General features: G+C 44.0%; 2 protein-coding genes across 2 annotated transcripts; both read right to left on the bottom strand.

Moving 5' to 3' along the window:
* Positions 1-4,017: 4,017 nt before the first annotated feature.
* LOC147957907 (uncharacterized) lies at positions 4,018-5,331 on the bottom strand. Its single transcript, XM_087536994.1, has 3 exons — positions 5,194-5,331; positions 4,942-5,088; positions 4,018-4,473 (listed from the first exon to the last, which is right to left on the bottom strand). The coding sequence occupies exons 1-3, from the start codon at positions 5,275-5,277 to the stop codon at positions 4,018-4,020; spliced, it is 687 nt and encodes a 228-aa protein (XP_087393120.1). The 5' UTR covers positions 5,278-5,331.
* Positions 5,332-8,481: 3,150 nt separating this feature from the next.
* LOC125523470 (sucrose transport protein SUT5-like) lies at positions 8,482-12,297 on the bottom strand. The gene is made up of 11 exons (XM_048688507.2): positions 12,112-12,297; positions 11,874-11,939; positions 11,486-11,584; positions 10,996-11,060; positions 10,244-10,362; positions 10,039-10,141; positions 9,878-9,953; positions 9,573-9,764; positions 8,998-9,451; positions 8,850-8,893; positions 8,482-8,766 (listed from the first exon to the last, which is right to left on the bottom strand). The coding sequence occupies exons 1-11, from the start codon at positions 12,265-12,267 to the stop codon at positions 8,581-8,583; spliced, it is 1,560 nt and encodes a 519-aa protein (XP_048544464.2). The 5' UTR covers positions 12,268-12,297; the 3' UTR covers positions 8,482-8,580.
* Positions 12,298-14,346: the final 2,049 nt, after the last annotated feature.

The raw sequence follows: 14,346 nt of genomic DNA, 5'->3' as shown, positions 1-14,346 counted from the left end.
AGGAAGTGTGAGTACCACAGAAACTGCAGTGATAGGGTTATAGCACAGTGCATAGATGAGCAATGCCCTTTTTATATAGCAGCTTCTCAGATTGCAAATGAGAAGACATTTACCATTAGAAAGCTGTATTTGGTGCACACATGCCCTTCTGTGTCAGAGAGCACCAAAGTCACTGCCAAGTGGGTTGCAAAACATTGTGAGGAGGCAGTGAGGAATGACCCTAACACAACAATAACAACAATAATTAACACTGCAAAGAGCAAGTATGGAGTGGAAATTTCAACCCACATGGCCTACAGGGCTAGGAAGGCAGCAAAGAATGTTGTTTTAGGAGATCAAAAGGCCCAATACACCAGGATTAGGGATTATTTAGAGGCTGTCCTAGACACCAATCCAGGTTCTAGATGTATTGTGACAAAAAAACATATTAGAGAGCATCCTAGCAAGAACCCTAGGTTTCATGGACTTTTCATCTGCCTGAATGGATGCAAAGAAGGGTTCCTCAATGGCTGCAGACCATTCATAGGTAATTGCCTTGTATTGTTGTTTATGCCACTTGTATGTTCTTTGAAGTACTAATCATTTGTGCTTAACTTGTAGGTTTGGATGGATGCTTCATAAAGCTCACTACTGGTCAACAAATCCTAGCTGCTACTGGAAGAGATGGGAACAACAACATTTTTCCCATTGCTTTTGGAATTGTAGACAAGGAGGACACTAATTCCTGGACCTGGTTTCTATACCAGCTGAGGGAGGCAATAGGTGGGCAATCTGGCCAGTTTGGACAGTACACAATCATTTCAGATAGGCAAAAGGTAATATATTTAGTTACTTTCATGTAGTTGTAGTTACTTTCATGTAATTGTAGTCACTTAGTTGTACTTGTTTCATACAGGGTCTTTTGAAAGCCATAAATAGAGTCTTCCCTAATTGCCCACAAAGGTTTTGCCTTAGGCATATCTACCAGAACTTTCAGATTGCTGGGTTTAGAGGGCCAGAATTAAAAAAAATACATGGATGCAGCAAGTTACTCATATACTGAACATGGTTTTCAAGTTGCAATGGATGAGTTAAAGTCAGAGTGTGAAGCAGCTTGGGTGTGGCTTAGCAAAATACCCAAACACACTTGGGCCAGACATGCCATGGATGTGAACTGCAAGACTGACTTAGTTGTTAATAATCTAAGTGAGGGTTTCAATAGGTGGGTCCTAGATGTTAGGGCTAAGCTAATAAGGACCATGGTTGATGGAATTAGGACAAAGTTGATGGTCAAATTCAATGCAAATAGAACAAAAATTGATACTGTCAAATGGGAGATTTGTCCTACATGTGCAGAGAAACTAGAAGAAGCAAAGAAGTGGTCTAGGAACTGCCAATCCTTGATGGCTGGACCACATCTTTACCAAGTGACAAGTGCAGAGAAAACATATGCTGTTAACCTGCAGAAAAAGACTTGTGGGTGTAGGAAGTGGGATATGATAGCAGTGCCTTGCCATCATGCTGTCTCTGCCATTCACAAAGCTAAGCTACAGCCAGAGGACTTTGTTCATGATTTTTTTCAAAAAACCAATGTACAAGGCTGCATACAGTCCCATAATCTATCCAGTACCTGGCCCTGACATGTGGCCAAAGACAGACAGTAGGGACATTGACCCTCCAGTCTTCAAAGAACACAAAGGTAGAGCACAAACTAAGAGAAGAAAGGGCAGACATGAGAAGCTAGCTCCAAAGGACACTTCAAGGATGGCCTCAATCACTTGTTCGAATTGCAACAAAGTTGGCCATAGGTACACAAATTGTCATGTTCCTTTGAAGCCTGCACTAGCCATGAGAAAGAACAGGCATTAGGTACAAACAATGCAAAACATGCTAACTTACTTGTGTTCTCTATGCTTGTAACAAAAATGCTGAATTACTTGTGTTCTTTTTGCAGCCAAGCAGCTCTTCTTACCCACCTGATGCTGCTACTGCTGCTACTGCTGCCTCCTCTGCTGCACCAGCAAGAAGGGCTGCATCTACTGCCACTGCACCAGCACCAGCAAGGAGGACTGCTTCTACTGCCACTGCACCAGCACCAGCAAGGAGGACTGCTTCTACTGCCACTGCACCAGCACCAGCAAGGAGGACTGCTTCTACTGCCACTGCAACAAACCAGCAAGGAGGACTCCATCTACTACCACTGCACCATCAACAAGAACTGCTACTGTTGCTGCAAAGGGTAAGGCTCCACAAACTAGAGCTTCAACTGCTGCAAAGGGAGCAAGGGCAGCTTTCTTGCCTCCAAGACCAAACAGTGGTTCCCAGAGAGTCAGAAAGCCAACCCAGAAGATAAAGGACTACCTGACTGCTTCTGGTGCAACATGGGAATGATGTTGTGATCCAAACTATGCTTTATCATGTTGTGATACTGCTTCTATTTTGATGACCAAGTGATCATCAAGTTATGTTCTGGTACTGTAATGGCCAACTTAGGTTCTGGTACTGTTATGATCCTTCTGTCAAACTATGGCATTCTAGTAGTCCTGTGATGATCAACTGGGATGATGAACTAATCTAGTGCTACTCTAGTTATGATGATGGTGCTACTCTTGTGATGATAATGTTGTGCCAATGACCAAGAAGCCAGAAACCCATAACTTACCCTTGTGATGCTAGTCTTCATGCCTCAACGTCGATAAAAAGCCAAAAAAGCTTACTTGATGCCTCGAGGTCGATAAAAAGCCTAAAAACCCTAAGTGAGCCTACTTGATACCTCGAGGTCGATAAAAAACCTAAAAATCCTAATTGAGCCTAATTGATGCTTCGAGGTCGATAAAAAGCCTAAAAACCCTAAGTGAGCCTACTTGATACCTCGAGGTCGATAAAAACCCTAAAAACCCTAATTGAGCCTAGTTGATGCCTCGAGGTCGATAAAAAGCCTAAAACCCCTAATTTAGCCTAGTTGATGCCTCGAGGTCGATAAAAAGCCTAAAAACCCTAAGTGAGCCTACTTGATGCCTCGAGGTCGATAAAAAGCCTAAAAACCCTAATTGAGCCTAGTTGATGCCTCAAGGCCGGTAAAAAGCCAAAAAACCCTAAGTGAGCCTAGTTGATGCCTTGAGGTCGATAAAAAGCCAAAAAACCCTAAGTGAGCCTAGTTGATGCCTCGAGGTCGATAAAAAGCCAAAAAACCCTAAGTGAGCCTACTTGATGCCTAGAGGTCGATAAAAAGCCAAAAAACAGTAAGTGAGCCTAGTTGATGCCTCGGGGTCCATAAAAAGCCAAAAAAACTAATTGAGCCTAGTTGATGCCTCGGGGTCGATAAAAAGCCAATAAACCTAAGTGAGCCTACTTGATGCCTCGACGTCGATAAAAAGCCAAAAAATCTTACTTGATGCCTCGAGGTCGATAAAAGCCTAAAAACCCTAAGTGAGCCTAGTTGATACCTCAAGGTCGATAAAAAGCCTAAAAACCCTAATTGAGCCTAGTTGATGCCTCGAGGTCGATAAAAATCCTAAAAACCCTAAGTGAGCCTACTTGATGCCTCGAGGTCAATAAAAAGCCTAAAAACCCTAAGTGAGCCTAGTTGATGCCTCGAGGTCGATAAAAAGCCAAAAAACCCTAAGTGAGCCTACATATGCCTCGGGGTCCATAAAAAGCCAAAAAAACCTAATTGAGCCTAGTTGATGCCTTGGGGTCGATAAAAAGCCAATAAACCTAAGTGAGCCTACTTGACGCCTCGAGGTTGATAAAAAACACCAGTTGCACAGAAACATACTTAAGATCACAATCATCAATTTGCAAGCATCTTACTTAAGATCACATCCAGCACCTCCAAATACCACCACATTTCGCAATAGTTCAAATCCATACATAATCATAGTTGAAGATTACTACATTACATCACCATAGTTCAGAAGTACTCATAGTTCAGAGAATTTAATCTACCATCATTACAGCAAATGCCAAACCACACTCTGCAAAAGGTCAGCAAATGCCAAATGATATTGCCCATTCTTCTCTTCCAGAATCACCTGCTTATCCATTTATGATGGCCTTCACTCCCTGCAGCTTCACATTGCTCTTTTCAACTGTCTTCTTCAACTCATCAATGTGGTTCTGCAAGTTCTTCCTCTCTTCAGCTAGCTTGAGCTTCATGTTCCTAATGACATTTGCTTGAGCAGCTGCTAGGTTCTTAACCATGTCATACTTCTCCCGAAGCTTGTTGGTTTCAAGATCTTTCCTTTCTACCTCTGCCCTCCTTTCCTGAGCATCCAAAAGTCCATTCACATCTTCAACCAACTTCTCATAGCTCTCCTGCAGCTTCTTCTTCTCTTGTGTCAAGTCATGAACATCAAATGAATGCAAAATATTTTCCTCAGTCCTGTCTCTCCTACTTTGTTCATACATAAACCATAACTTGGCTAATGCATTCTCAAGGGTGTTGGGCCAAGCTGGATCAATCCATTCAACTAATCCACAGTTTCTACCTTCCTGAACAAAATCAGAATTAATATAAACAAAAACATTAGAATGCTTCCAAGCAACACTATTTAATTACTGTCATCAAATTCAGAGCTTGAGCTTGCTACTTAAACATGTCCTCATGCTACTTAAACAATGTTGTCCTGCTATAAAGTAAAGATAATCAATCAAATGACCTAACATGTCATACTAAACAAGTTGCATCCTCTGTCCTGCTCCAGTAACCCATGCATATTCTGTCTTAAATTATTTATAGCATGCTACACTAAACAAAGTGACCTAACTTAATAATGTTTCCAGACCAAGGGGAAAAGATGTTGCCAGAGTAAGCAATTGCTTCTGATCCACTTTCCTAACTAAACAATACAACTAAGCCTAACACTAAACTGCAATGCTTGCCACCACAGTACAGATCCAGAGAAAACAAAGGCACAACACAAACAAAGGCAGATCCAGAGAAAACAAATCACAATATACCTTCTCAGCACAGCAAAGAAACCTCCTGCCAGTGTGGATTCCTTCGAAAGCAACACGCCTTTCTGTGGCCTTCCCATGTTCATTGCAGAGAACAAGCAACTCCGTTTCAGGTCCCTCGAAATCGGAGTCTTCAGTGGTAGCAGGGATCTGTAGTGCATAGGAATACCAGAGATTTGATCCACATGTCAGCAAACAAGCTCATTCAAGAAATCCCCCAAATCACAAACCCTAACCCTAAAAATCTGAACTTACCTTAATTCTGCCGTCGTCAGAACCAGAGCTGACGTACTCCACGGTGTGCTCGCTGCTATTGGACCCATCGCTCCAGGACACCATGGCGACGCGGCGGGGGCGCGGCGACGGGTGCGGCGACGCGGCTGCGGGTGCGGCGAGCAAAGCAGAGGAGCAAGACAGAGGAGGAGTGAGCGAGAGAGCAGCGAGACAGAGTGGGGAGTGGGGAGTGGGGGCAGCATCGACCAGTCTTTTGACCGATCCATCAAACGGAGGCATACGGCGCCGTCAAACGCCGTCAAACGGCTGTCGGGACGGCCGACGGTGCCACGTACGCAAAAAAGGGCCCGACCTGTCATAAACAAGCTTAACTGACTCCGATCCGCCGATCAGTGCTTTCTGCAAAAATATTACGAAAGAGATGGTGTTTTATGCAAAAAAAATGTATTGTAGTGGTTTTCGCAAACCTTACCTTCAAAGTGGTGGTTTTGTGCAATTTACTCATCTGAGTGAGACTCAAACTTCCACTCGATGCCTCCTGCGCTCCGTGTGGATGTTTTTGGGCTTCTCCCAGTGGAAACGGAGAGAGACTGGGCGCTGATCGGCTACTAATGGGCTGGAGACCTCGACCAAATCTCTAAGCTTTTTTTTGAGCGGTGCCAACCAAATCTCTAAGCTACTATGGCCTCGGGCCTCCCATCAGCTTCTTTCAGAATCTTGAACCCATATATTTTTCACAATTAGCTCAAAAAAATTATTCTTTACAATCCTAACTAGTAGTTAGGATGTAAACACGTAGAATTGTCAAAAGAAAATGGGTTTGAGATTCTGGGAGAACTTGGGTGGAGGGTCGATTCTCAAGATTTTGAGAGAATCGGCTAAAAGAACTGGACCAGGGTATAGTAATTTCCAAGCCCCGGGCCATGGCCCTGCTTGACCAAGGCCCGCTCCACTCTCCCCGACCCCCACCCCCGGGCGCCCCGAGAGCTCTATTGAGGAGTCGGATTACGATTTTTTTTCTCTATATATGTGTATTTTACATACCACAGTAATTTGCTATAAAGAATTTTTAATTCTATTAAATGAAAATAAGATAATATAAGAAATTATTGGTGGAAAAAATTGTTAGTATTTGATTTGATACATTGTGATCCTTAACGTTGATGAATTAGGAAAAGGGAAAGAGAGGGATTCAAACCCTCGGTAAACGAAAGTCTACATAGCAGTTCCAATGCTACGCCTTGAACCGCTCGACCATCTCTCCTAAATAACATATTGTGGAAAATAAAACTGAGTGAATAGCAAGTATCCTTATTCCTGCAGTACAGGTCCAACCGCAACCGCAACCACTCGGTAGTTCCCTAGTTCTATTTGAAAAATTCCTTTTGATCTAAGTGGAAGGATACACGATCATTTTACTAGGAATTGCGCTCGCTATAAAATAAATGTTTTAATTTGGGTTTTCCCGCAACTAAAGCGCCCCGAGAGCTCTATTGAAGAGTCGAACTTGCAAACTCACAACCAACGACAGACGGTAAGTCTTACTTACCAGTTGAGCTGATGATTCTTAGTGAAATAAAGGGCGCGCAAATATTTAAGAACTAAGCGCAGCAGAAGATAAAAACATCTAAAAAATTCAACCATTGAACATCTTTTTAATATACAATGAACCATTTTTAAATACACATTGAACATTTTTGTGATATACACTGAAAGTTTTTTAAATACAATTGAACATTTTTCTCATATACGCTGAATGTCTTTAAGTACATAATGAACACTTTTTTAATATATGGTGAAAAATTTCTTAATATATGGTGAAAATTTTGTTAAATATACGTTGAACATTTTTGTAATACACGATGAACATTATCGTAATGTATGGTGAACTTTTTCATAATTTATGCTGAAACATTTTTTAATATATGATGAACATTTTTGTAATAGGAGGTGAACTTTTTATATAACACACAAAAATAGAAGAAGAAATAAAAAATAAACAAAAAATAAACAAAAAATAAAAAATTGAAAGGAAAAAAGGAACCAAATCCAAAAAAATCAGAAAATCCGGAAGCAAAAAACCGCAGAATAAAAACAAAAAGAAACCCCCGCAGGAAACAGCGAAGGAAAATGGTCCCAAAATTAAGATGACACAAAGGTAGCTCACCCCTTGTGAAAATCATTAAACATGGCCATTTATTCGTGTTTCAGAAACACCCAACATCCTTGATAGAATTCAGCTAGAAACCCATCAGGCCCCGGAGCTTTATTCTTCTCCATATACCTCTTTTTCGGTGAATACCACAACTGAGATATGATTCTCCTTCCTCAGAAAGTTGAGGAATATCATGAATCTCTTGCTGGTACTCCCTCCGTCTCGAAGTGTAAGATCGGTTTTCAGATTTCCAACAGCACCAAATCAGGCGAAAAAGACATTTGTACCCCGCGAGCTTCTTCCTCGCGATCAGCAATTCAAATTCCTCGCTGCGCCCAGGAAACTCGCTGCGCCCACAGTGCCTGGCCGCTGGCCTCGCCCAGAGCGCAGGAGCTCGAAGCCCTGGTGCTCGACGTGCTTGCCCAGGCGCTAGCCCAGGCACTTGGCTTCCAGGAGCTTCTCGCCCAAGAGCTCCTCGCCTTGGCTGAATATATATGCACCTAGTTAAGTGCTTGTACACGCACTTAGCTGAATATATATGCACCTAGGGTCGGTTCTTCATCCATCAAGGGAGGAGAGAAGAGAAACATTTTACTGTTATTCGTCTATATCAAAGGTTTTGACAAAAATAAAATACACAACACTTAATTCATTGAAATTAACAGAGGGGTACAATTTCACTCAAAAGCTCCTCAAACCAGTCAAAAGTGAAATAAAATTTAGCCAACTTAGCAAGTTCATGAGCAACATTATTAGGTACCCTATTACAATGCTCAAAACTAGTAACGAGAAAATCACAAGCCAAAAGATAACAATCGTCAAAAACAGCCCCTGCAACCCGCCTTTTGAGCAATGGATAGACTATTCTAAAGATTTTGACAGTTCAATGGACTACAAAAGGGCTGGTCTTTTTTTTCTTAGGTGCTCATTTTGTCTGGGACTCTTCTCTTGAGGTGGTTAGCCTTTTTACCACCTTAGGTAGGTTTTGTTCTAAACTACTTGTTTTACATTATGTTGCAACATTATTATGACTTTAATAAAGTGGAAGGGCTGTGGGGCATTTGCCCTGCAGTGTAGGGTTAAAAAAACGAGGACTATGAAAGATGGCAGTGTATCAATATCAGTAACACCAAAGGGTTGAATCAAAGGCACTGCATAAACCTCCCTAGATAAAAAGTTTCAGCATCACAGTTATCTTACAAAGATTACTCCAATCCATTTGGTCATTAATTACAAATAGGTATCCTTCATATTCAATTTGACCAATCTTCCCTGCTCAATAACAGTCTTTTTAGCCCCCTGCCGTCCTTGGTATCTGGAAGCGCCAGCACCACCAGGATAGCACATATGAAGGCGATGACACCACCGATACCAAAGGCCGGTGCGTTGCCCTTGTTGAAGGCCCCGTCTATCGGACCGGCAGTGAGGCCGACTAGCAGCTGGTAAAGAGAAGCAATGACAAGAAAGTTATTTCTGTTCCAAGAAAGGTTAATCAACAAAAACAGCTAGCAGAAATACTCACTTGCGCTAGGGATATAACATTGGTGATCGCACCAACGGTGACTCCTGGTCAAAATTGAACAATAAAATCGGGTTAATTATTTCTTGGAGCAATTTAGAGGGGCAGTGAGAACACAAAGATGTTTACAAATCACAAAGAAAGCCCAAACCTTGGCCACCACCCTCCCCCGCCGCGAGCTCAGCGGCGACCGCCCATGGAACACTGTACAACACAGCCTGTGGGATCCCGATGAGCGCAAACATGGTGAGCGCTAGGGCGTTGAGACTGTTGTCGGGGCCAGCAACGGTGAGGCTGGTGCTCAGAGACAGGTCGTACCCCTTTGTCGAGACGACGCTGACGGCAACCATCCCTGCCATGATGAGGAACACTGAGAAGAGACTGATGGACCAGATGACCTTGGACGTCAGCTTGCGGCATAGCTTGGGGATGAGGAAGGAGGTAGCCCCGAGGGAGGCCGAGCAGAGGAGGAGCCCAATGGCTCCTTCGCGGACACCGGCATTGTATTTGTCGGCGGCCATGTCAGCCACCCCGTTCGGGTTGCCGTGGTAAATCTCGCGACCCATCCAGTCCGTGTTATACTGCAGGAACGGGAACCAGGAGAGCTGCAACCAAATGCCAGATCACAAGAAGGATCCATGTTAGAGCACGTAGTAACTTCGGTGTGGGCATGCATTACACTCGCCTAATATAGTTATAGCTCTGGTCCGTGGAGTCTGGACGTACCCAGGTGAAGGCTGTTAAAGCGAGCACTCTGAACATGGCAGGACTCATGTTCTTCAAGCTCGCGAAGAGGTCGATGAATGCGTTGAGGCCGCCGCAAGTTTGAGCAAAGGCGGCACCGCCAACACCCTCATTATCGAGGGACTGCTCATCAGCGAGGAGCATGGTCACTACTGTGCTGATGACAATGAGCACCTGATCAACCATGTACAAATACAACATATGATCACCAATTTGTCAATATCAGGGTCATGAAATGGATGCATGCGAAATTATTAGGCTGATGGTGACAATACAGACGGACTTACCACAGCAGTCAAGAAAGCGCCCTTAAGATCTGCGCAAGCGTTGCAGCACGCGCTAGATTTCAGAGAGGGGAACCACCTTGCATACATATGACGGATTCACATCAGTAAGGACCAAAAGAAGGACATGAACTTCTGATCTAAAGAAGAAGGCTAGAATGTACTGGTGCCATGTTCCGTAGGCAACGACTGCGTAGCCAAGGATGCTGCCGATGGCCATCCACACGGAGAAGATCGCCTGGCCGACACTAGGGCCATGATTCGCAGCTGCAGTGGGCGCAACACAACGGGTACGTCAATTAGTTATTTCAGTGGGAAACAAGTGCTACAACACAATTGATGATGAAAGGAAGGATGGATGGAGCTCACCGGATAGGTCAGACATCATTGCTCGAACCGACGCCTGTGCGGTATGGATGACGCAGTCCAGCAACAAGAAGCCGACGACGTACACCGCCGTGGCAGCCCAGCGAGGGCCGGTGTAGGTGCTGAAGAAGAAGAACAATACACACATCAACGGCGGAGCTGTGTTGTGCGGGGCTAGCAACAAGGAGCCGACGACGTACACCGCCGTGGTAGCCCAGCGAGGGCCAGTCCCCCCCCCCCCCCCACCCCCCCCCCCCCAAGCTTTGAACCAACTTGTGAAGGGAAAAAAAGGACTTACATGAAAACATTTTCAGCTTTTGACCCCTCCAAACACTCTTATTTCATCAGATAAAGGGGACACCTACATGCAAGCTAAGAAATGAGTTTCTACTATTCATGTTATACCGTGTTTCGTGTGCATGCATCCACTGTGTGTCGGTACTTGCAGAATCATGTCATGTTTTCTAGTTTCGGCAAAATTTGTCTTGTTCCAATCTGCTAGTACATGAGAACTCTTATTAGTACATAATGATTATTGAGATTTTCCCCTTGTTTCAAGAGTGTATTCAGCATGTTCCATTAGGTTTCGGCTTTTTTCAGAGTGCCATATCTTAATGATTCATCGTATTGTATATATCAACAAAATCCGAATGCACGGATCACATTCTACGGTGGATCAAAGCATGCACATTATACATCGTGTATGGTAGGAAACCACTCTATATTAAACCAACGAAAAATGTATTGTTACAGACCTGCAGTTCTCTTTGGTGTCGCCAAGGTATTGCCCAATGTCCACGGAGAAACCGATGAGCATGCCCTGTTCAAGTCAGACTTTTTGGCTACAAAAAGAATTGACAGTACGTCCAATCTATACCAATATAAAAAGACCCAAAGGGGCATATCCAAACCATCTCAACCGTCAAATCATGTTATCTAGCGGTTCAAATCGCTCCAATGTTGAGCACCAAACACGTTTAACACTCTAATTATCCACCACTGCCATTGGTTATAAACACGTTTTGACTCAACGCTATCCCATGAAATCTGCCATGTAATTAATATCCTACCATTCCCGCGAAAAAAGTAACTGATATCTTACCAAATACCAACGTGCAACAGATATATCTTACCTAATATAATGTGCAACTAATATCCTACCTAATATAAACGTGCATATGAGTTTTGAACATGAGTTTTGAATGAGCTAGTGGAAATAAGAACATGAGTTTTGAATGAGCTTACAGAGATGCATATGATGAGGCATTCTAGGATGATGAAGGGCCTCCTGCGTCCTATCCTCATGGTGCATCGGTCGCTATAGTAGCCCACGATGGGGTTTACCTAGGGAAAAAAATAGCACAGTGTTATGATCTACCGATGATCTCATGTCTTTCTTGTGAAATGCGTTTATAATTAACTGGGTTCACATCCCAGGGAAGGAAAAATGGAAGAAATTACCGATATGAGAAAAGTTGCGCCATTTTTGTGGGTGCAATGCAATCACAGGATAAGCTTGACAGTAGTCACAAGTTCGGTGTCCTTGGCTACAATGGTGCATTATGCTTCTCCGATAAGATGACAAAACGATGGAAATGAAGACAAGATGAGATGGGTCACATGAAACGCTCACCAGAAATCCTGCGATCGGTCCGCCAATCCAGATCATGGAAGCATACTTGTGCGGAATCCCAAGATTCTAAAGCCCACGAGGCAAATCAACAGCACATATGGCAAAACAAAAGAGCCATCGTGAATATAACATCATCATCAGATTATAATATCATGAAACTTGACTTTGTCCGTTTATAGATAGATTAGAAAAGATGATGGTATCTGAGGTACTAGCAGTGGGCGATGCGCGGACGCACCTGGGAGTAGGGCGAGAGGAGGGACATCTCTAGGGCGGAGATGTACTGGATGCCGCCGGAGACCATGCACACGAGGAACAGCCTGAGGGCGGCTGTCAGGTTCTTCCGGCGCGCGCCGCCGTTGCTGGGGCCGCCGCTCTCGCCTGGCGGCGCCATGTGCTGCTTCAGGTGTGTTTTTCTTTTCTTTTGACACTAGGGTTGCAAGCTGCTGATGCCACCGGCTTGCCTATTTATATTCATTTTCTGGGCCAAGTGTCGCCCTCTGGTATGGCGGGCCTTTTCTACCAACCCATTAGCTAATCCATTGCTCCCCGTCCTCCCGCCAGGAGGGTTCAAAAAGTTCGCGGATTTGAAAGAAGTTCATGAGTTCAAAAATTGATTGTGGAATTAAAAATATGTTCTCAAATTTTAAAATGTTCAGGAATTAAAAAAATATTCGTAAATTAGAAATGGTGGTGAATTCAAAATAGTACGTGATTCAAAAGAAACTACGTATTTGGAAAAAAACTTCATGAATTTAGTTTTCATTTAACAAGTTTCAAAATTGTTCGCAAAATTGAAAATCTTCATGAATTTTAAAATATTTGCAAAATTAGAAAAGGTCCACGAATTTAATTTTTTTGTGAACCAGGCAAAAGTTGATGAAATTCCTCAATTTTAAAAAGGTTCGAAAATAAAAAAATTTGTTTCTAAATTCAAAAATATTCGTGAATTTTGATAAAGTTCATGAATTAAAAAAATAGTATAGTAAAATAAAAAGAAAATTTTAAAAATTCATGATTTTTTGAAAAAAAATAAGAAGAGAAGGAGAAAGAAAAAAAGAATAAGAAACGAAAAAGGGAACCTAAAGAAATGGAAAAACCGGCTTCCTGAAACAGAAAAACTACTTCGAACCTCCTGAAATAAAACCAGTAGACCCCCCCCCCCCCGCGCGCATAGCGGGAGCTACTCGGCCGGCCCACCTCCAGTGCCTTGTGGGAGATTCACCTGTAGCCCTCGGCCCTCGCTACAGGTACATACTATTCGTGGTTGTACATGGCGCACACCCGGATTCAACTCATAGCAGCCGGTCCCCTCTCGCTAGGGTTTTCTCCTCCCGGAGGCGCTCTGCCGCCGCCGTCGAGATCTTGTCTTCCCTCCTCCGATCTACCCTCGCCTGACGATTCGGGCTGACTAAGGGGTGATCCCTGCATCACTTCCCGGCCTTGATCGTCGGCTTGGTTTCGAGACGAGAGCTAGGGTTCGCTTCAGCGCCCGATCTGTTCTTTTCGGGCTAGAGTTCAAGGTTTCGTCTGCGGCGATGGGAGCGAACGCCCATGAGGCGTCGGCCTCAGGTTCCGCGACAGAGATAGAAAAGATGATGGCTGAGTTAGGTCTTAGAGAGGAGGATCTCGATGATGTTGTTTTCGATGAGAAAGCGGCGCCACCAGAGGCTACCAGGTGGATGGCTGTGGCTAGGGTTCACATAGATAAACCATACAACCAATATTGGTTCTTCAGGAACATGAGGTCAGCCTGGGACCTCGCGCATGATGTAAAGTTCCGTCCCCTCGATGATAATCTCTACACGATGCAATTCTTCTGCTTGGGAGATTGGGAACGGGTCATGCAGGAGGGGCCATGGAATTTCAGAGGAAATGCAGTGGTCATTGAGCCTTATGATGGAATCACTAAGCCAACAGAGGTGAATCTAGACCATCTCAACATATGGATTCAGATCCATGACGTCCCAGATTTGTATGCTCATCTAGTGGGACCTCTTGCAGCTAAAGTGGGAGATGTTTTGTTTACGGAAACAATGACTCAGGACTTTGCGGGTAACTTCTACCGCGTCTGGGTTAGGATCAATGTCAACAAGCCTCTCAAGAATGCGGTTTCCATGATCCGTGATGGTAAACGACAGATCTATCGTGTGAAGTATGAGCGCCTTCCGGACTGGTGTGCTGTATGTGGCCATCTAGGGCATGTCTTCAAGGAGCATGGTGACGGGATTCATCCTCCATCATCCCTATACTTCAAGGATCCGAGGGCAACATGGAATATGCGAGTTGGTGCTAGCCCTGGAGCTGGCCGGGGCAAGGGGCGACAAGGAGGCCGTCGTGGTGGCCGGGGAGGACGCGGTATGGACCCTATGAGCATGGGACAAAAACACTCAGAGCAAGAATCAGATGGTGACATGGATGCGGTGATGAAAGAAGCAGATGGGAACAGGAAGCGCATGCCAGATGACCTGGG

Source organism: Triticum urartu, chromosome 7A (genome assembly GCF_056163025.1).
Source record: "Triticum urartu cultivar PI428250 chromosome 7A, HENAU_Tu73, whole genome shotgun sequence".
Classification (NCBI taxonomy): Eukaryota; Viridiplantae; Streptophyta; class Magnoliopsida; order Poales; family Poaceae; genus Triticum; species Triticum urartu.
Note: the sequence above shows the minus strand (reverse complement) of the source record. Positions and strands in the feature narration are given on the sequence as shown.

What these genes read in the sequence shown, in the direction of transcription:
- LOC147957907 (XM_087536994.1), bottom strand. Translation starts at nt 5,277, where the DNA reads ATGGTGTCCTGGAGCGATGGGTCCAATAGCAGCGAGCACACCGTGGAG. An exon ending in CTGACGACGGCAGAATTAAG is followed by an intron (nt 5,089 to 5,193) that starts GTAAGTTCAGAT and finishes TATGCACTACAG; the next exon opens with ATCCCTGCTACCACTGAAGA. An exon ending in TTCTTTGCTGTGCTGAGAAG is followed by an intron (nt 4,474 to 4,941) that starts GTATATTGTGAT and finishes GATTTTGTTCAG; the next exon opens with GAAGGTAGAAACTGTGGATT.
- LOC125523470 (XM_048688507.2), bottom strand. Translation starts at nt 12,267, where the DNA reads ATGGCGCCGCCAGGCGAGAGCGGCGGCCCCAGCAACGGCGGCGCGCGC. An exon ending in GACACCAAAGAGAACTGCAG is followed by an intron (nt 10,363 to 10,995) that starts GTCTGTAACAAT and finishes CTTCTTCTTCAG; the next exon opens with CACCTACACCGGCCCTCGCT. An exon ending in AATGATGTCTGACCTATCCG is followed by an intron (nt 10,142 to 10,243) that starts GTGAGCTCCATC and finishes CGCCCACTGCAG; the next exon opens with CTGCGAATCATGGCCCTAGT.